General features: G+C 37.9%; 3 protein-coding genes across 3 annotated transcripts in view; 2 read left to right on the top strand and 1 right to left on the bottom strand.

Annotated features, from left to right (window-relative positions):
* Nucleotides 1-2,509, bottom strand: part of LOC105395343 (adipokinetic hormone/corazonin-related peptide receptor variant I) — a 77,797-nt gene extending 75,288 nt beyond the window's left edge. Inside the window, exon 1 of the mRNA XM_038115707.2 lies at nt 1,951-2,509. Within this exon, the coding sequence (XP_037971635.2) occupies nt 1,951-2,286 (336 nt within the window). The 5' untranslated portion in view covers nt 2,287-2,509. The remainder of the gene's footprint in view (nt 1-1,950) is intronic.
* A 3,169-nt stretch (nt 2,510-5,678) lies between these two features.
* Nucleotides 5,679-16,097, top strand: LOC105382886 (glucoamylase 1-like). The gene is made up of 7 exons (XM_038115584.2): nt 5,679-5,917; nt 7,684-8,471; nt 8,712-8,860; nt 10,855-11,059; nt 12,445-12,792; nt 12,966-13,730; nt 15,655-16,097. Exons 1-7 carry the CDS (start codon nt 5,851-5,853, stop codon nt 16,024-16,026), a joined length of 2,694 nt encoding a protein of 897 aa, XP_037971512.2. The 5' UTR covers nt 5,679-5,850; the 3' UTR covers nt 16,027-16,097.
* A 522-nt stretch (nt 16,098-16,619) lies between these two features.
* Nucleotides 16,620-17,912, top strand: LOC105382888 (ribose-phosphate pyrophosphokinase 2-like). Its single transcript, XM_011552862.3, has one exon. It carries the CDS (start codon nt 16,800-16,802, stop codon nt 17,832-17,834), a length of 1,035 nt encoding a protein of 344 aa, XP_011551164.3. The 5' UTR covers nt 16,620-16,799; the 3' UTR covers nt 17,835-17,912.
* Nucleotides 17,913-20,975: the final 3,063 nt, after the last annotated feature.

Raw genomic sequence — 20,975 nt, forward strand, 5'->3', positions numbered from 1 at the left:
AAACCAGTAGTGACGTTGCGACACGTCTGATGGAACCTTAGCTACTCTGCTGTTTTGGACAACAAATGGATTCAAAATAATATAATTCGCTAGCGAATTCCCTCAGTCACTGAGCGAGCTATGGAAAGGGCTATGCTCGGCATGTCTCTACGTGATCGAATTAGAAATGTAGATACCCGTAGTCGAACCAAAGTAACCGACATAGCTAAGCGAGTCAGTAACAATAACGACACCTGGCCCCACCAAAACGGTGAGGCAAATAACCCCAACGACCCACCCGCGTCCGCGAGTGGCGAATAGACATCATGGTCACCGGGCTCCGCCCGTAAACCATTTACCACTTCCCTTACGGGAAGTAGGGAGAACACCGGAGCGAGTCAGTAAGCTGTAGTGGCAGTGGGCCGAACAAATTGCTCGAAGGACTGATGGTCGGTGGAGCAGAAGAGTCCTCGAGTGGAGACCACGTGCCGGCAAGCGCAGCGTTGGGCGCCCCCCGCGAGATGGACGGACGATCTAGTCAAGTCCGCGGGGAAGCGATGGATGCAGGCCGCCTCCGATCGGACAATTTGGAAAACATTATGGGAGGCCTACGTTCAGCGGTGGACGTCCTATGGTTCAGATGATAACTACCATTTTGGGCATTATAATCATGCGCATACTTACATTACTTTTTTATCATTTTTACAACTTACCGAAGATAAAAAAAACATTAGGTATTCTGAAGGCTTAGACAGCCTTTCATTTCTTTCTCGATTTTCGTAATCATGGGTGATTAAAAAATATTTAATCGGTGATTAAGCTTTCTCAGTAGTCAGTTTCCAATACAAACAAAACAGTGCACTGAAACTTTAAAAATAGAAAAGTGGCGTACAACTTGTTGCTTTCTGGATTCTATAGATATGTAGGTACATGTATATAACATAAGCTGTTTCGGAAAAGGTACATGAATCATGTACATGTTCATTGCAGTAGAGTCACGCCGCCGACGCGTCAGCCTTTGATAAAATACTAACATTCTTGGCGAAAAATGTGTTAAAAAAATTCAAAGCTTTTTTGCTACCGGCACGTCCGTCCCTTTCAACAATTTATGTAAATTGTCGAAGCATTTTAGGTATGCAAATTAGAGGTAACATAAATATAAACACTGTGTATAAATATTGACTTTGTAGCATAAAGATTAAAGATGCATTATAATCCTAAAAGGACAGAAATAAACCTTTGTTGTACCTTGTATAACTTTTACTAAATGCAATAAAGCTAGAATATTTATGCTAGATCAAGCGCGTTTACTTTGTGATTTAGTTTCTAGGTTGAGTACTTTAAAGCTGAGGCCACACCGCCAGCTAGTGAAGCGAGCGAGCTAGACGGATGAATATCGTTTTAACTGTTTACATACTCCGGTTTGCAACGCGAACTACCGAATATGCTGAAACCACGCTGAAACTATGTTCGTTCGCTCCTGGCTAGTTTACGACGCGATGTCAAACGCCTTATATTGTATTATACCTACGGAGATTCGTATATATAGTTTTATAGGAGAAAAGTGTGGTCTGAAAGAAGATGTAGTGACAAGAGTAGAGAAAGGAACGCTTCGGTGGTTTGGACATGTGGAAAGAATGAATGATGAAAGAGTGACAAAGGAAATATATAGATCAGAAGTGAGTGGAAGAGTCGGAAGGGGTCGCCCTAGACGGACGTATGTCGACCAGATTGGCGACATACTGAAAAAGGGCCAATTTAAGAGTACCCGTAACCGACGAGCATGTATGCGCGACGAGATGTATGAATGTGGAAGAAGCGAAAGAGGTGTGTCAGAATCGTGCCCAGTGGAAATCCGTAATCTCTGCCTACCCCTCTGGGATACGGGCATGTATGTCGTATACCCCTAATAAATTGCATTTAATTATGTGTGATAAATAGCTTAATTAAAATATTTATTTATAAACAAACCTCAAGTGGAATACAAAAGGCTGTGACGATGAGGTCGGCCGAGGCCAGATGCGTCATCAGCAAGTTAACTCTGGACTTGCGTCGGCGCGAGCGCACCAGCGACGTGAACACAGCCACGTTCCCCAACGCACCAATCACGAGCAACACACTGTACACGCCCACAATGAACCCCGGCTGCGGATTGGCCATGAGAACGCTGGCCGAGACGTTCATTGGCCCATCCGCTATCTCGGACGCGTTCATTGGTTGTGGCACTTCCATGTTGAAGTAGTCCCAAAATCTCACGTCTATGCTCTTTTCGGTCGACAGTATAGTTTGCGTTGGTGTTGACAGCATATTTTCAGAATGGTGGCTTGATTGGTTCAAGGTCAAGGGTTTACATTTTATTTTTCGCAATATTGGATTCTTAGTAGTTGTCCATGTTTACTATTGCGTATCTTGAAGTAGGCGAATTGTTTTTTTGAACACTCCCACACAATAACTTTAGAGCAGTTCTAAAAGTTTATTTACAAATACACTATTTCTGTCACATAATAACTATTTTTAGGAAACACTTTTTTGTAACACAAATACAACCACTTATGCGTTTTGCATTTTATGGGCCTGAAAAACACTGAAAAAGCCGCGAACTTTTTTAACACGTGAATTGAAAACTTTTTGTCTCGAGTCGCATACTGGCTACGAATATTCGTAGCAGCTACGAACGGGCGTCCGGCGCTACGGCGTAGCACGCACTGCCGCTTCAGCCCGAAACAATATGAAAATTTCAGGAACATTTCCAAATTCGCGTTTGCACATACAATTGATCAAATTCTTTCTTTTAAAATTAGTAGGTAGGTAGATATTCAATCATTATTTTTTATTCAGATAAAAGGATGCAGAATCGGATTGTTTCGGAGTTAGGACGGTATTTATAATACTATTCGTAGTTGCATTTTTATATATTCAAAGCTTTATCACTCCTTTTTCGTTTTATGCATTCCGATGACATGTTATACTGATTAAAATTTAAACGAGGTTTTATAGGCAATTCAATGACTTTGAATTAATTTAACTCTGAAAACCTTTTGTCTTGCGATTTATCCATTCAGTTTCTCTTTTCATTTGCACACAATGTTTGAATGAGCTTCCTCTGATTACAGGTGGATTACAGAGTATCTTAAAAATGTTTTTGAATGACAATACCCTTTTTGAAAAGCTCTCAATAAAGCTCAGTAAGCTCGAAGAGATTATTATTCCGAAGTAATCTAATTTGGTTTTCATTCGAAGAAAAGTCTTTGTTATCATAATACGAGTATATGGAGCATACTGGTACGAGGAACCTCTTAGAAATCATTCCTATTTCATTCAAAACATCTTATATGAGTATAAGTAAATAAGTACTTATCTACCTATTGTAAATAAGTACAATACGTAGACAAATATTATTATTATAAATTTTGACTTGGTGAAATTGGTACCATTATTTTTACTATACAATACAATCCTCTTTATTTGCACCAAAAAAACAGAAACAATCCTAATCCTAACTTATATTATAAATTCAAAAGTAACTGTGTCTGTCTGTCTGTCTGTCTGTCTGTTACTCTTTCACGCCAAAACTACTGAACGGATTTGAATGAAACTTGGTATACATACGGTTTAGACCCTGGGAAAGAACATAGGCTACTTTTTATCCCGGAATTCCCACGGGAAAACTTTTTAAGGCGAAGCGAAGCGCGCGGGAACAGCTAGTACAAAATAAAACTTAAAAATAAGAACAGTACAAAAAGGCGGCCTTATTTCTTATCTTTATATCACACCGTTTACCGTTTTGGCCGTCTTTAGTATACAGGGTGTTGCAAAAAGGGTATACTAAGCCTAAACCTACATGTGCAGCATGGTATATCTAAGCCCGAAACTGAAATCCGAATTTCAAAAATCCTAAATAAATCATGCTACGGTACGCTGATGGCAGTGAGAAGAACCGATTGGAAGACATTAGTCTTGACGAGGACAAAAGTATGTACTTAATTTCCTATTTTACACTGTACCCTTTTAACTTAACAATCCTGGTGATTTCAGTTTCGGGCTTAGATATACCATGCTGCACATGTAGGTTTCGGCTTAGTATAAGTACCCTTTTTGCAACTCCCTGTATACTGAAGTTTTAAAACCATTAGAGGAAATCAAATTATAAAATACCTTCATAATCATTTCATAATACATCATTTATGTCAATATTCGTTACATCCAACATACTGAAAAATATCATGTAAATAAATAAACTTATGACATATATTATAATATTTATAATATGCATTACCATCATATCAAGATTTTTATAACTTCGCGTCGCACTACTGGTAATGAAATTCCTTTTATAGTTAAGTTTAATAAGAATATTAATAGGTACATATAATAAATTGTACGTTCCAAATAGCTTCTTTTATTAAATCTCCTACGTTTATTAGCACAAAATAATTGAGTTCTTTCAATTCATTCAAGTTATAGTAAAACTATTGATAGTTTGACCTTTCAATCTAAAATAAACATTCTTTCAGTTTTCAAGCAAATAAAATTGAATATTTGCGCACGGCATAAACTAATTTAAAAACGTGAACTTTTTATATTTCTTCGGGACTAAATTTAGAATCATTTTTTTAATGGTAGGTACTTAACTTACGCCTATGTATACCTTAATGGTTCCATTTGAGAGATCCAGGTGCAGATACCTACACCCCCGAACAGAATAGAATAGCTACGCCTTGATAGAAAACGTAACTTATTAGCTTATTAATAACAAATCAATTTATTTCAGATTATTAAATCCATACAATGTGTTAGTAACAATGTGTCCTTAGCCTATGTTAGTAAACAATATGAATAATTAAGCATTGCATTTATTACTACGCTGTATTTATAAATTAACATGAGACGTCGGAGTGCGTTTAGGGTTTGTCACTGTAGCCTGTCAAAATAGCGTCAGTCGCTGGGGGGTCGCTTTATATGACGAAAAACGGAAGAAAGTTTCGGAGCGCAGCCTCGCGAGTCACGGCTCTATCTATCGTTCGTTAATTTTTCGTCCGTATAGAGTAACCCTCTTGAATTACCAGGCCAGGGTACAGAGCCGCGAGCACAGGATTCGTAACCTCCGTTTACGTTGCGTATCGTCAAATGTTACTGTCAAAATGTAAGGCAAATTTGTTAGTTCCAAAAGTGGAATTTGTTTTTTCCATATGTTTGTGTTCGAAAATAGTATCGAATCCTGTGCTCGCGGCTCTGGTGACACTTGTTTCGTGCATTGCTAATATATTATTATATGGTGAGGTGGCTTCCAAGTGTGCATTTTAAAACATAGTTTTAAAAAATGTTCAATTAAAAATACCTACATTCAATTTTTAAGACAAGTCTTAAACATATAGTATGATTTAGTATATAATATAAATACCAATACACAAAGGTTGCCTGGAAGAAATCGCTTTAAGCGATAAGGCCGCCATTTGTACATATGTGTTAGATTAAGTTTTTTTTGTAATTTTTGTCCATGTTTTTGCGTACAAAAAAAAGAATATCTATCTATCTAAATATAGCTGTGGGTTCTATTAGTTGTAATTAATTAAATTCCAAGTTAGCTCGTCATAATTATAATCTTTAACAAACATAGGTACTTCCTTCACTCTACCCTATTATCATTAGCACTAATAATCTAATCAAATGTATTGGTTATCAAGATCAAAGATAGTCGTTAATATAGTTGCTTTGATTTAAGTCGTCAATAACGGAAGTGTTATCAATTTTACTGTGCAGTGATTTTTAATTAATGTTATTGTCTATGTGAGTTGTGAAATATAAAATATTATGTTTAAATCAAATAGATAATAAAATAATTAAATCCTTTGATTAAATCCTAAATAAATCATGCTGCGGTACGCCGATGGCAGTGAAAAGAACCGATTGGAAGACATTAGTCTTGACGAGGACAAAAGTATGTACTCAATCTCCTTTTTTTAAGACCCTTAAAAGTACTATGCTGTCATGTGGATCAATGAATATACTGTAGGTATATATTGTATCTTATGTATTTTTTTACGTTTATTGTATAATAATAAATAATATGACGCATCCATATATAACAACGTAGCATAGTTCTGTTCATCTCTGATGGAAACGCGCCCTTAGGATTTTTAATTGCTAATATCGGTGGTGGTACGGTACCTGCTCCAGTATTTGTCACCGACACGCTAGAAGATTTTTATTTAAGAAAATATTTACCACAATAAATAATAATATCACGTCTGGCTTCAACTGTCAATGTCAACAATATTAACGTCGAAAACAATATGCTTGCGAACACGCCCCCGCTACGTGAGCCAGAGTGACAAAATACAACATTTGTATAGTGAGACAACGCTAACTTTGGCAACCGAAACAAGTGCCGCACCAAAAAAGCATTAGTGGGGCAACAATAAAATTATACCTACCATGTTATTTCTGACACTGTATCGTGGTACGTCTTACTCTTCTTCGTTCATTTGTTTACTTTGTAAAATATAGCATGAGCCTAATATAGGATTTGACAGCTGTCACAGGCTGTCAAATCCATACATTTTATCTGTCCTTTGTTGATTCCTAAGGGAAAATCATGAAAGTAGGTAATAAGTAGGTACTCTTGTACGAAGTACTTATTACTTCCATGGGGAACATTAACTTTGTTTACTAGTCATAAGTATCTGTCAATCAAACGTTATAGGACTCTTGCTAAAGAAAAAAAAACTTCCATGTTTTACCCGGTTCAAAGTTGCGATGCCGGGCTCTAGATCTATCTATGATAGGTATTTATTTGGTATTTATTTATTTATTTATTTATTTATTTAATTCCGGCTACGATAATTTCCCTTGTGACAATGAGGTGAAAGGTTTTAATAATACAATAGTATTGTATCATACACTAATGAGCAATGAAAAAGTTCCAGTGACAATAGCACTAAATTAATCCTAAACGGACAAGACTAGCTTAATGACGCCGTCTGCAATATTTAATTATATTTAACAGCGAATCAGAATGTTACTTACCAATGATCAAATTTGAAATTAATAATAGTCATAAATCCCCATATTCATAAAAAAAGTTATTTTTCAAACGTTTTAGCTATTGAACTTGTTCTTTGACAGAGAGCGTCAAAACAGTCAAAACAGGAATAAATGTTTATGGTTTTTTTTTATCTTTCTTTTCTTTATAATTAGGTATAATAAATATAATAATAAACATGTTAAAGCGCATTGCACATACATTATGACTGCGAGTTTATACATCAGATATAAATTAATTATTTTTACCTTGTTAGCGTTAAAAGGAGGAATTAAGAGCCCTGTGAGTGTGACAGGTCCATTAAATTTAATTAACATACTTTATGATGTTTACATAATAATATATATTTTATTTGATCTTTCTGCAATTTTATGTCGTTCATTGTTACAAGGTTTATTTGCAATAAAATTGCATCATTTAATTTAGTTATTTTTTTCAGTAAATATTTATAAAACGGTTAACAGTTTCAGGGCATAAACTTAAAATCATAACTGGACTGCAACGATATCATTTAACTTTTCCAACCGAACAAAAAAGGCCTTTGATAAAGTTTCTTAATTTTCTTATCTCTGAGCCGCCGCTAACTCTAAGTACAGAAAACCAACTTAAAAGTTAACAAAGTACCTACTTACTGTTATACGTCAGTTGTTTCACTGTTTCAGAGGTGGGGCTGCGGCACAGAATACTCCTGAACAGGCCTGCAAAAGTTATATTCGCCTTGGCTTTAACTTCAGTGTTATCGCCAATATTGCTGTACCATTACGTGCTATCGTCAACGCGAGAAAGCCGGCCTTCTGACAGCTACTCTGTCGGCTCATGCCTCATCCCCCGCACCTCACGACTGCCCTGCGGCAAAGGTGACGTCACTCCCGACCAATGCCACCCTCAGTGCTGTTACGACCTCGCCAACCATGTCTGCTTCCACCGCCTTCCGTCCAGATTCTCCTACATCCTTAACTACGACTGGTCCGAAAACCTGAACCTTCAGCCGAGGATACCGACGGAACCCTTCGCCAACCAGCCGAGTTACACCGACGTCCGACTGTCGATCGATGAGGTGTCTCCCTCACACATGACCATGGCGTTCTACAACGCAAAGGATAGAAACACCACGGGAAACAGACTCAACGAGACGTTATACTCTTACAAGGTTTCTTCCCCAGAGTTGAACATAGTCGTGCAAGCGCCTCAAGGGATCATCTTCAACACACACTACGGTCCTCTAATAGCTTCAGACAATATTTGGGAGGTTTCCTTCAAACTGACAGATGAAGTCATGTTCGGTCTGGGGGAGATACCGCTGGAGAAGGGTACTGTGAAAGTCCTGTACAACAACAAAGAAGATGGCTGCTCAATTCCTCTGATCTACGCTAAACTGAACGGTTCTTACCACGGGCTACTGTTTGATATGGAGACGGCTACTGAGGTGCAAGTGAGGGAGGACAATCAGGTCTGTGACAATCAGAAGGTCTAGCACGGGGCGCATTTAAGACGTGACAAAAGATCTCCGTCGCGCTCGCTCTTAAGACTTGTGAGTGAACGCGATGCTAAACTTTTGTCACGTCATAATTGCGCCCCGTGCTAGCCCTTCTGTTGCGTTATTGTTTGTTTTGTATTATTTTTTGTTTTTGTTATTGCTGTCTGTGTGTAATGTGTGTATACACACAAATAAATGTTTCTTTATCTTCAGGTAGTGGTGAGGAGCGTGACTCGTTCAGGTCTGAAGTTCCACCTGTTTGTGGGCCCAGAGCCGCGTCTCGTGCTGCAGGATGTCTTGGCTGTGATTGGTCGGCCGCAGAGCCAGCCGTATTGGATGCTCGGGGCGCATGTCTGTTCCAGGTAATGTTTGGTTTATTTTTAACAAGCTTTTCGCGCGAGCTTCGCCACAACATGTTGTCCCGTGGGAAGAGAGCCTCCAAAAAGTTTTCTTGTGAAAACTTTTCTAGCGTATCCAGGAAATGCGTTTACTATACGTATAATTTCTTAAAATTGGTCCTGCATTTTCCCGTGAATGATTAATTAACATCGATCTGAAACTTACAAAACTACTCCATATATATTACTAACCCAGAACCTAGACCTACAACCAGATTTAAGTGTATATGCGCGAACATTGTATAGTTATGTAGAGATCAATTAAGGTTTATTGCCTATGAAATCGTTGGATTAGATTAATAAGTAATTTTCCGTAGGTACCTACTTTATTTTCATCTACAGATGAATGGAATTAACCTTAGCTTGGGAAAAACACTTAATTAAGTAGTTCTTATTGGCTCGAAGTTGATCTCGTTCAAGTACTCAACATAACACTCAATCATAAAGTACAGTACATAGGTACTTACTGATTTGCTAATTATATAATCGTACTAATATTATAAAGGCGAAAGTTTGTGAGTATGTGTGTGTGTATGTTTGTTAATTCTTCACGTCAAAACGGCTGAACCGATTTTAATGAAATTTGGTATGGAGTTAGCTGACACCCTGGATTAACACAAATAGACTAAAACTTTTTAAGGCAAAGCTCGCGGCGAAAGCTAGTAGAAATAAAGAAACAAAGTTATTGTATTTGCCAAAAACATGCAATATAAATAAATTCATTGAAAAAAATAAAATAAAACACTAAACAACTACATATTTGCTGTAGGTTGTGATCAACGTTAGAGCGCTGGTTTTCAGATTGCCCCATCTCACATCCGATAAAACTAAACATACTTACATTTCGTAGTAAAGTAAAATTAATATACACTCACGTGCAATGAAAAGGTTCCACTGAGAAAAGCAAAAAAATACTCCTAAACGGAAAAGTCTAGCCTGACGCCTTCGGAAACATTGAAGTATATTTTTTAACAGAGCACCAGGATATTACCAACTGAAAACGGTAATATTTTGTTCAAATTTTAAATTAAATGTTTGAAGAAATGAGAGTTGTTTGGTGTCTGCATTTTTTGAATGGAACTTTTTCATTGCCCGTGAGTGTATTAATTAATAGGCACCTGACTTGTCATATGAGCATCACAAAAATCTAGATAAATATTGTGTTAATTATCTAGGCTGGGTTTTCTAAGGTAACAGATCGAAATAATTGGACTTTATTTTATTTCTGCGTGAGTATGTGAGTATGTTTAAATATCATATAATAATATGACAGCGTGGGTTGACTACGAACCGAATAAATAATATTTATGTCGATCATATTTCCCTTCTTATTATGAAATGCTAAACGTAGGCGCCGCCTATAATATCCAGAAGAGAAGTTTGTCTACCACGTGCAAAACATTATGGAGGGTTCGCTACGTTACGAATTCATGCAATCGGCACCTTTAATACAACGAGATAGGGTTGTGGTTAAAGCGGTGGATCTCCGAAACTTATTTTTTCGTAAGGTAGAGTAACATGGGTCGTTCATAATAATAATAATGTTTAGATTATTTAGTGAACACATGATCTATAAATAAACGATTTCTATAAGTAAATAAACATCCAACAGGAGCAGGAAAGAGTGAAATCAATTCATTATGTTGTGTAATAGAAAACTTTATAAGTACCTACCAAGTCTACCAACTATGTCTAGACAATCAAACACTTATATAAGTAAGTACTTATAGATAAATTGATGGGTATCCTTAGACTGGTTATCCTCCAATATGTGTACCTGATTCCTTTCAGAATGACAATACTCCTGCAGAGTGATTAGGATAAAGATAAGATAAAAGATAAAGATAGATAAAAAAATATATTTGGAGGGTTCTCTGCCCCACCCCTGTGTTTATTTAGATAGATATACTTACGTACCTTATGTTGTAATTAAGTAATCTTTTACTCTCCATTTCTAGTGACCCGACGCAAACGATGGAAGACGCGTTGGAGAGCTTGAAAACGTTTGTATCTTCCGCCCAAACGGCCAAGGTCCCGTACGACAGCCACTGTGGGACCACTCCCATTGTTCTCAACAAGGATGGGTCCAACACCGCGGTACAGACGGGCATCACTACCTTGAAGAACCAAAACAAAAGATACTTGCCTCATGTGTCGCCTTTTGTAAGTAAATATAATAAGTAGCTCAACAAAAGTAAATTATTGATCTGTGGGAGATCGCTTTAAGCTTTAAAGCCCCTATTTCGCCTTTCGCACTAACAAACTCATAGGTACCTGTAGGTACTTACGTTCTTTTTATAGCGAGTCAAAGCGATTAAATACTCATTCGGTGAGCTTAAAAATCAGCTAAGTTAATTTAATATACTTAGCAGTAACATCGTCAGAAATTTGGTAGTGAATAGCCATAGCCATTTCGTCCCACCACACATTATATTATCGAATTAAGTAGTTACTTAATTCGAGGATTAAAATTAATATGAATGCTTTTATACCAAAAATGCATATTTTAATTTATTATTTTTACCTACGCACTTATCCTACTCACAATAACGATCTAAAGTTAAACTAAGTTTAAGTTACTGTTAATTAACTGGCACATTACTTCTTACTTATAACTAATCCCCTTGAGATTCGCCCCCAATCCCCTCCCTCCCTAGTATTGAATAGCAATAAAGTACATTCACACTGACTACAAATTACTTATTTTAAAAGGCATAGGCCTATAGCTAACAAATACAATTTGAGCGCATAAATAAATGTACTTACGTCCAAATGTGACCTTTACAGAAAACACAACTTTGGCCGTTGGACGTGACCAAATTACATTCGCACTCACCTAACAAACATGTAGCTAAATTATTCACTATTAAATTACGGACATGAATTATTTGTTGTTTGTTATCTGCTTGTGTTTTTGTGTTTACTCTCGTTAGAATAGAAAATTGTTCATCTCATTATTTACATTCAGTAGCTAGACTCACGACTCTCACGAGCAATGAAAATGTTCCAGAGAGATAATCACCACTCAAACGGAAAAGGTCTGCAATATTGATAGATCAAAATATATTATATAACCAAAAATGTAACTACTGTGTTAAAATCTTAATTAAAGTTAGGTATAATAAAAAATATAATAATATATAATAAAAAATGGAGGCCATTTAGAGTCGACATTTTGTAAGTGAAACTTTTTCATTGCTCGCCAATATCAAGAATACGAGTAGGTAGATATGCATATAAAAAAGTTAAAAGTCACGGAATGAATATGAATACTTAAATAAATAGACATAGAAGGCTACTGCGTGCCAATGACTGATGGGGTAATAGAGTTTTCGAGTGTAGACGATGCAGGCGCCGCGTGGCGTGGGACGCCCTCCGGCCCACTGGTCTGACTTTCACAAATCATTCTGATACCTGATACTGAACTGTAGTGAAACAAAGGATGTACGCACTTACCTTTTTTACTATTTGATACCTAAATTATACTCATTGTTTTCATAAAAAATAGCTAGAACACGTAATGAAAGTCCATAATATCTCACCTACAGATCCGGTACCATGTTTGCGAAAATTCCACTGAAAATGAAAACAGCACGATGACAGAAGGCTATTCAACCGACACAGACATTGAGTGCGAAACCAATGATGAAGTGGACATTTATGCCAATAGTTTACTCCAGGATAATTCCACGAATCCCTACATTGGTAAATTCGGCGACCTTCATGTGGTTTACCCCGATTATGAAGCTGAAAACTCTACAGAACTTCTTAAGACCTTTTGGTCCACTATAGGAACTTATGATGGGGTAATATTGGAAAACAGCTGGCCTCAAGATGACTATTATGACAAAGAAATGATGGGTGAAACTTATGAGATTCTACCGTATTTCACTAAGGTGGGTGTTGGTTCTGGGATTTAATTTTGAACTTGTATTAAAATTGTACTTGTTATAAGACTTGTTTGAGGTGTACGAGAGGCTCCTCGAATTACGTATTACCTCAGAAGTTCAAAGTAATTTAATAATTTATAAAACATCATACACTAACTCAGCCATTTTTCAATCCGCAGTATTTTGAAAAAGCATTCAACCATACGCCGCAATGGAACGCGATCCGGCCAGGCGGCGCCTTCCATATGTACTCTCACAACATCTACAGTAACCACTTCCTCTCCACCGTCCAAGAACTCGGCACCACCCCTGTCTTCACCAGCAGCCAATGGATGAACGGCAATGCCACTGTCAACCGCCAAAACGTACCTACTTCCTGGGCAAGCCTCCACCGAGAGCTAAAAGCTGTTGCCTTAAACGGTATATCTGGTCTAAGATACACGAACACACCTATTTGTGGAGATACCGATAACTATAACCCTGAACTGCAGACCATGCTGTGTGTCAAGTGGTACCAGGCTGCTACCTACCTGCCTCTCATCAAGATCCATTCGCACAGATCGGCTCGGGACCCCTTAGCGTTCACTGGAAGCTACAGGAAGTATGTTCTGGAAGCATTGAACAGACGACAGAGTTTGCTTCCGTATTTCTACACGGTGTTGCAAGGAGGTCCGCTGCTCAGGCCGATGTTCTACCAGTTCCCCAAAGAGGCGGAATTAGAAAGTCTGAGCTCGCAGTATAGCGTTGGGGACAGTTTGCTGATAGTGCCGAATCTGCTGCCCAAGCAGGCCAGTGTGCTGGTGTGGATGCCTCCAGGGACGTGGTATGAGATGTGGGGAGGCCTGAGGGTGACTACCGCTGAAGTAGAGACCATCACCATGACCACCACTGATGAGGACTTCCTGGTCTTTGTAAGGGGTGGCTCGATCATATTTATGCAAAAAGTAAGTAAAATATAGGTACCTATTTATATTATTTATTCAGGCTTGCTAAACTATACCAGTACCATACTGGTGTAAGTACCTATATGTACCTACTTACCTAGTTCAGAGCTTGTTTTTATATTTCAAGATCTAGGTATGTACCTACTTCTTTTAGCTGTTCTTAGGGTTTTGCTCTTACAGTTTTGTTTTTCTGAAACATCGGAACGCTGCGCAAACCACGGCTCTATCTCGTTGTACATATATGTCGCAGGCAATTCGTAAGATCTCGCCGTTTACATACGGCGTCGTCAGTTAACAAACGCTCGCTGTTTTGTAATTTGCCGAAGGCATATTGATAACTCGTTCAATCGTTCTGATTTCGACGTTAATTGCAGTTTTAGAGTGACCATGATAAAACACAGTTTGAACTTTGAACAAATGGAAAAATCTGACTTTATTTCAGGATTTCAAGTAAGACTTTCCTTTTGTTTTCTAAAGAAGGTACCTAAGCAGGTACTACATAAGTTAAAATATTTTAAAAAATATACATTTAAATATAAAACGTAGTATTTATACAGAACAATAAAACTAGGCATTTCCAGATAAAAACATACACTGGTGCCCGAATGCACTAAACTTAGGAAAACGCTAAACCCTTTACTAAACAATTTATGAAACTGTAAATTAATATCCTGAATGTGTCTTCCGTACACCGGGATCTATGGATAACGTAGTAGTTTTTAGGTGCGGGATAACCTCAAAAACTTTGTCGTTTGTCTACGGCTTTTTTAATGCTCCTGCACTGACTAAATGACTTTAAAGTCACAATTATTTGGTGAAAATGCTTCTACACTCGTAATATTTGCACTGTTTTGAGTAATTATTGAGTCACAGAACCACTACTTGACGCCATTTTTGTTGTTGTGATCAACAGCGCCGCGCGTTGTAAGAACCTGAACTAAATTCTTCAATTTGCCGCGGCATTATGTAAACGGCGTATGGATTGTCAATGAAATGTTGTGGCATATTATAAAATGACACGGCAATATACATTTTGCCTTCGGCATATTACAAAACAGCGAGCGTTTTTAAACTGACGACGCCGTATGTAAACGGCGAGATCTTACAAAATGCCTGCGACACATATAAGACGTTAGTATGAAAAATGTTTGTTCGTTTGTTCATCGCCTTAGAGAAAGAGTGAGACTCCCGTATCGGTCATGAGAATTACAATACAGGTTCTAACTTCCACCGGTATTAACTATATTTTTTTTTCTTGGACAACATAAAACTATGATTAGTGTAAATACATAGCTAATATTATCTATAAATTTACTCAAAAATTCTATTATTTTTTTGGTCAAATATAATAGAATAAATTTGTTAACTACTATCTCGTTAGTTTCAAAGTTCACCCCGTGAATGAATCATTCACCAACACACAAATTATATCCATCCTGTATAAATTTGAATATCTTATGATTCTGTTCCGAGAAAAGTTTCGCAAAGTTTCTGTTTTTATCTCGTGGCCTTTTGGTGTTTTTTTACCAATTCATAATGTAAATTCTCTGTCGCTTTGAGAATAACTTACGGAACTTTTGTGAGCTATGAATTCCCTACTTAATTATTCCCGCATAAGGCTAAATGACGATAGGTTCATACCCCCACTGCTACTATAGGTAGGTATCTAGAAGGTACTCTAACATAACAAAAAGCTAACGAACAAGTTGTCACGAAATTGCGTTAAGAAAGATGTAGAATTACGTGAGATAGAGTCGTGGTAAGCGCAGCAAAGAATGCTACGAAACTTCGTTTCTCGTAAGCTGTAGGGATCCCCCTAATCTAAACCTCTCCCGAGGAGCGCCACCGCTCCGACACGAGTTCAGTGACCGATTAAATAACTCTCAGAAGTGACGCTTGAATAATCACTATTTCCCATTTCCAGGACACCCAACTGACATCCGAGGATACCCGGAAGAGGTCAAGCTACGAACTCTTGATTGCCTTAGAATGCTTGAATAGTACAATTTCTAATTCTACCAAAACCGAACAACTTAACTGCTCAGCTACAGGAGATCTCTTCGTAACCTCTCATTTGACAATCCACGCGACAGCTGATGAAGAAAACGTCACTTTCACGCACACAGGATACGGGTTCGAATCCCTGTGCGGAAGTGCTGCGGTAACTGTTGATTATATCCCGAAAATAACGCTTTATGGACCGAAAAATAGGGTCGTTTATAGAGACGTCAACCTTTGCCAACTTCAAACTCCGGTGGGAGGCGATAATAGTTTCACAGTTACACTGGTCGATTAAACTTTGATACCCTATCGTATTGTACATAGTACCTACCTGCCTTTATATGGAATAAAATTGTATTAAGCATTTATTGTGTTTACATAATATTTCATATGAGGCCTCGAATTAATGTAGGCATTTCGGTACTTTTTAATTGGATATTTTGACGTTCATTAGTGCAACCACTTTATATCTATTTCCTGAGTTGGTTTAACGATAATTTCGAATAACATAGTTAATTAGGTACCTATATAAACAATATATATTTTGATAATTACAAGATTAAGCAAAAATATGCAGGTAGGTTAATTTTTATGAGATTATATCGTCACCCCGAACTTTCACAGTGATGTGCTCAAGTTGTGATACTTACATAAATAATTTCAAGTACTTACAATTAATTATATTAATTACCTAAATGATTTATAAACAACTTCAAATAAAGACGTCCGTTCTAATGGTGAATTATTTTGATTGAAATCTTTTGTTTTATACAGTAGGCGACAGCATAATATGTGAAGCTATAACGGGTTACTTAATTAAACTCGAGTCTCCCAGCAGATAACGTAAACAACAATACTGTAATGTAATAATGACGCAACATAAAGCATAAATAACAAAACGAAGATAAGATGTTTATTTCCACTGTAGGGGACAGTAATCACTCACAAACACAACTCTATCATCTCGACCTGACCCTCCGCGGCGCAGATAACACCAGCCCAAACCGCGAACATCGCCAATACACCACCAGTCGTCCCCAGTGCCACTACTAACACAACCAGTATTTAATGAGTGAACCAGTAGATAACGCGGTGAATCAACTCGGTGAAAAGGAAAGGACACACTTCAACCTGCCAACTCCAAGGATGCCGGACATCAAAGTGTTCAGCGGGAGCTCGCACCCTCACATCGCGAAGACGATTGTGGCTCGACTCGGGCTTCCCCTGGGCAAGGCGACTACCAAGAAATTCAGCAACCACGAGACAAGCGTCGAGATCGGGGAGTCCGTCCGCGGAGATGACGTCTACATCGTGCAGAGCGGCTGCGGAGAGATCAACGACAACCTCATGGAGCTCTTCATCATGATCAACGCGTGCAAGATCGCGTCCGCGTCGCGCGTCACCGCCGTCATCCCCTGCTTCCCCTACTCCAGGCAGGACAAGAAAGAGAAGAGCCGCGCCCCCATCACCGCCAAACTTCTGGCGAATCTAGTCTCCGTCGCCGGCGCCGACAGGGTCATCACCATCGACCTCCACTCCACACAAATCCAGGGCTTCTTCAACATCCCTGTTGACAACCTGTACGCGGAACCCGCTATCACTAAGTGGATCAAGGAAAACATCCCTGAATGGAGGGACAGCGTCATGGTCTCGCCTGACGCCGGCGGGGTCAAGCGGATGACCTCTATCGCCGACCGCTTAGATATCGACTTCGCGATCATCCACAAGGAGAGCCAGAAAGTTGGGGAGGTCAACTCGACAGTGTTGGTCGGTGATGTGAACAACAGAACGGCGATCATGGTCGATGACTTGGCGGATACCTGCGACACCATTGTGAAGGGAGCTGAGAAGTTAAGAGAGTCTGGAGCGAAGAAAGTTTACGCTATTCTGACGCACGGTGTGTTAGCTGGCAACGCGATAGAGAAGATTAACAACTCCTACTTGGAGGCGTTAGTAGTGACTAACACCATTCCTCAGGAGAAGAACATGAAGGTGTGTCCGAAACTGCAGACGATCGATATTTCCGTGATGCTGGCGGAGGCGATCCGGCGCACCCACTACAACGAATCTGTTTCTTATTTATTCACTAACGTACCTTATTAGAGCTCGTAAGAACTTTAGGTATGATTGTTGTTAAAATAATATATTTGAATTAACTAGTTTTATACGATTACATGTAAGTAAGCAAATTTATAGTAGGTTTCTAAGCTGCTGAGATGGTGAATGGTTATCGATCTTCCTACGTACCATAGAATTTCATTAAAAATATTAAGAGTCCAATCTTAATTTTTATTTAATTAACAAAGCAGATTTGTTACTAACCTTCCCATTCCCATAGTTCAATATAAATGCTAGTATAATTTTATACAGTAGGAGAATACCTACCTATACCTGGATCTTTTATTCGACGGAATTCTGACATTTCAAAAGTGATGCTACTTAAAAAGCTCTTAACCGAAAAAAGGAAAAATTTGGATCCCTTTCTGGGCAATAAAAAAATAAAATGACAGATAATGTATGGAATTCATATTAATTACTTTATTTTATTCTTTAGCTGGCATCACTTCCTACTAAATTCAGGGATAGTAAACCTTTTTAGGGCGGATTCGACCAACGTCGAGTAACTTTTTACTCACGAGTAAACTACCAGTTACTCGGGAGTAAGCAGATTTTGCATTCTATCAAACCTGATAGCAAGATAAGTAGCTTATCCCAAGAATAAAAAGTTATACCACCAAAATTGACCGTGTAACGATCTTATCCGAGAGTAATTTTGTAATGGCGGCGGCACATCAGCTGATTAGAAAACCGTCATAATGACATATAAACACATCTGTCAAAAAATAAACAAAAGCACGTTAAAAGGCAAATTCTCAGAATAACAACAGCGATTCAAATATTAAAACCTTATTAAAACATAAACAATTTCATACTATTATAATCCATTCAAACTAAGTTGGCATGTCATTTCTATTGCATGCTTTGAAAACGCAGGTATTTTTATTTTAGTTGCAGTACAGTTTCGTTCCTCGTTCATTCAATTAATCATGGTATAACTTGGTAGAATGCAAATGTACTTATCCCAGATATTTACTCGCGTATAAATTTTATTCCGGTATAGTTATTCTCGTGTAATGTGATGTTTGGTCGAATCCACCCTCAATCGATTTCAAAAAAAGATTCTTTATTCGGTACATACTTGTATGTACTTATGTAAGATTATTGGGACTGCACAACAAACAAATATACTTGCAAAATTTTATAGATGTATGATGTATGTTTATAATGTTTGTCCTCGCATATCTCCGAAACGATTGAACCAATTGCCACTATTAATTTTTTTAATGGCTTACATTGAGCAGTCTAAAGTATCATCATAATCGGTTAGTATTAATAATGATTAGATATTCTATTCTATTCTCTTTGGGGATGTAAGTACCTGCACCTGGCTCTCTCGAGTGAAACCTTTGTGCATATCCCCAAGGTCTAAACTGCCTTCCTATATAAGCTTGGACCATTTCCCACCACGCTGGTCCACTGCGGGTTGGTGGGTTCACATATCTAGATGTGCTAAATCTAGATATGCAGGTTTCCTCACGATGTTTTCCTTCACCGTAAGAGCGATGGTATACATTGTACTTAAGTTAAAAGTACTCATTGGTACATGTCAGCGCCGGGATTCGAACCCGCATCTCTTGCGTGAGAAGCGGGCGCTTACCCGACTGAGCTACCACTGCTCTTATTATTATTTAATAATCGATTAGATATTTTAATAAACAATTATATTTTTTCTTTATTTATACTTTAATTAAGTATATTATTTTTGTGATGTAAAGGGACGTAATTATTACTCACCGTAGGTATATCCCCTTTTAATTTGGGGCGCCGCACTTAATAAAATGGATAGGTACATTCACTAACAAATAAAATGTATAGAGTCAATGATTTCAAAAGGAAGGATACGCCCGTCAGAACGTTTTGTCAAAAGAAAATGGCACCCGCGCGCTGGCCCTAATTTCATACAAATTATGACAGATTTATGAGGTTTTAGGGCCAACGCGAGGGTGTCATTTTCTAGAGCGGTTGGGCCTGTCCTTACGCTAGTAATATATAAGTCAATGTATAGAGTAGTTTAGACTTAGATGTTCAGGGGGGTCACTCTCTAAATCGACGAACGAACGAACAAGAATTGTCACGCAATCGGCACGCTTAATACAACGAGATAGAGCCGAGCTCTTGTTCGTTCGTTCGTTTGATTTTGGTAGTGGCCCTCCAGACTCGTATTGAAAAAAGGGCTCAGCCAAAAAAGGTTTGTGATCTCTGACATGTCAAAAGTAGATAACTGTCAGAATTCCGTCGAATAAAAGATCCAGGTATACCTCCTATTTCGTTAGATAAGTACCTACCTATTGATTTAAATCATCCACTACTGTATCTAACAAACATTTGAATACATTTACTTGTCTCATAGTTTATGTAAAATACTATAAACTTCTCGGCTGCGGTCATTTATTTGTTACTAGCTGTTCCCGCGCGCTTCGCTTCGCCTTAAAAGGTTTTCCCGTGGGAATTCCGGGATAAAAAGTTTTGGCGTGAAAGAGTAACAGACAGACACAGTTACTTTCGCATTTATAATATTACTTAATTAGGATGGTTCTTCCTTCTACCCTAACCTACAACTTTAATAACGTTAAACGTAAAACTCGTTTAAAAGTAAGTTTTTAACTTAAATTTGGCGCCAGACTGCCACATTGCAAAAATTATAATCTGTGTAATGTTGTTATTATTCCGAGGTTCAATCCACTGCAGTGTCTTTGCGTCATTCTGTCGAACTGTCCCTTGACATTCCATGTTTTGTTTGTTTTGAAATTAAATGTTAATGTTATTTAGGTACCTATGCCAAGTTTCTTCAGTCTGTAAAGAAAGGGTAATCTAAATCTTTCAGGCTATTTTTAAGTTTATATTCTATCCTAGTAATAGAATTTTACACATAATTCCTTGGACAGGAGGAGGTAAGTTTATATTTTATTCAAATTTTCCACATTATCAACTATGATGATAACAACTCATTGCTTGATAACAAAGTTTTATTACATATAGGTAGGTACCTACGTACCTTCTTGGAAAAATCCCCTATAGATACCTCCTATAGAACAATAGCGAAGTTTCGTCGGCTTTCTTTAATAATCTTTAACAATATTATTTGTCTCACTTAATATTATACTTCTGTACTCAACATCAACA

Source organism: Plutella xylostella, chromosome 21 (genome assembly GCF_932276165.1).
Source record: "Plutella xylostella chromosome 21, ilPluXylo3.1, whole genome shotgun sequence".
NCBI classification, from domain to species: Eukaryota; Metazoa; Arthropoda; class Insecta; order Lepidoptera; family Plutellidae; genus Plutella; species Plutella xylostella.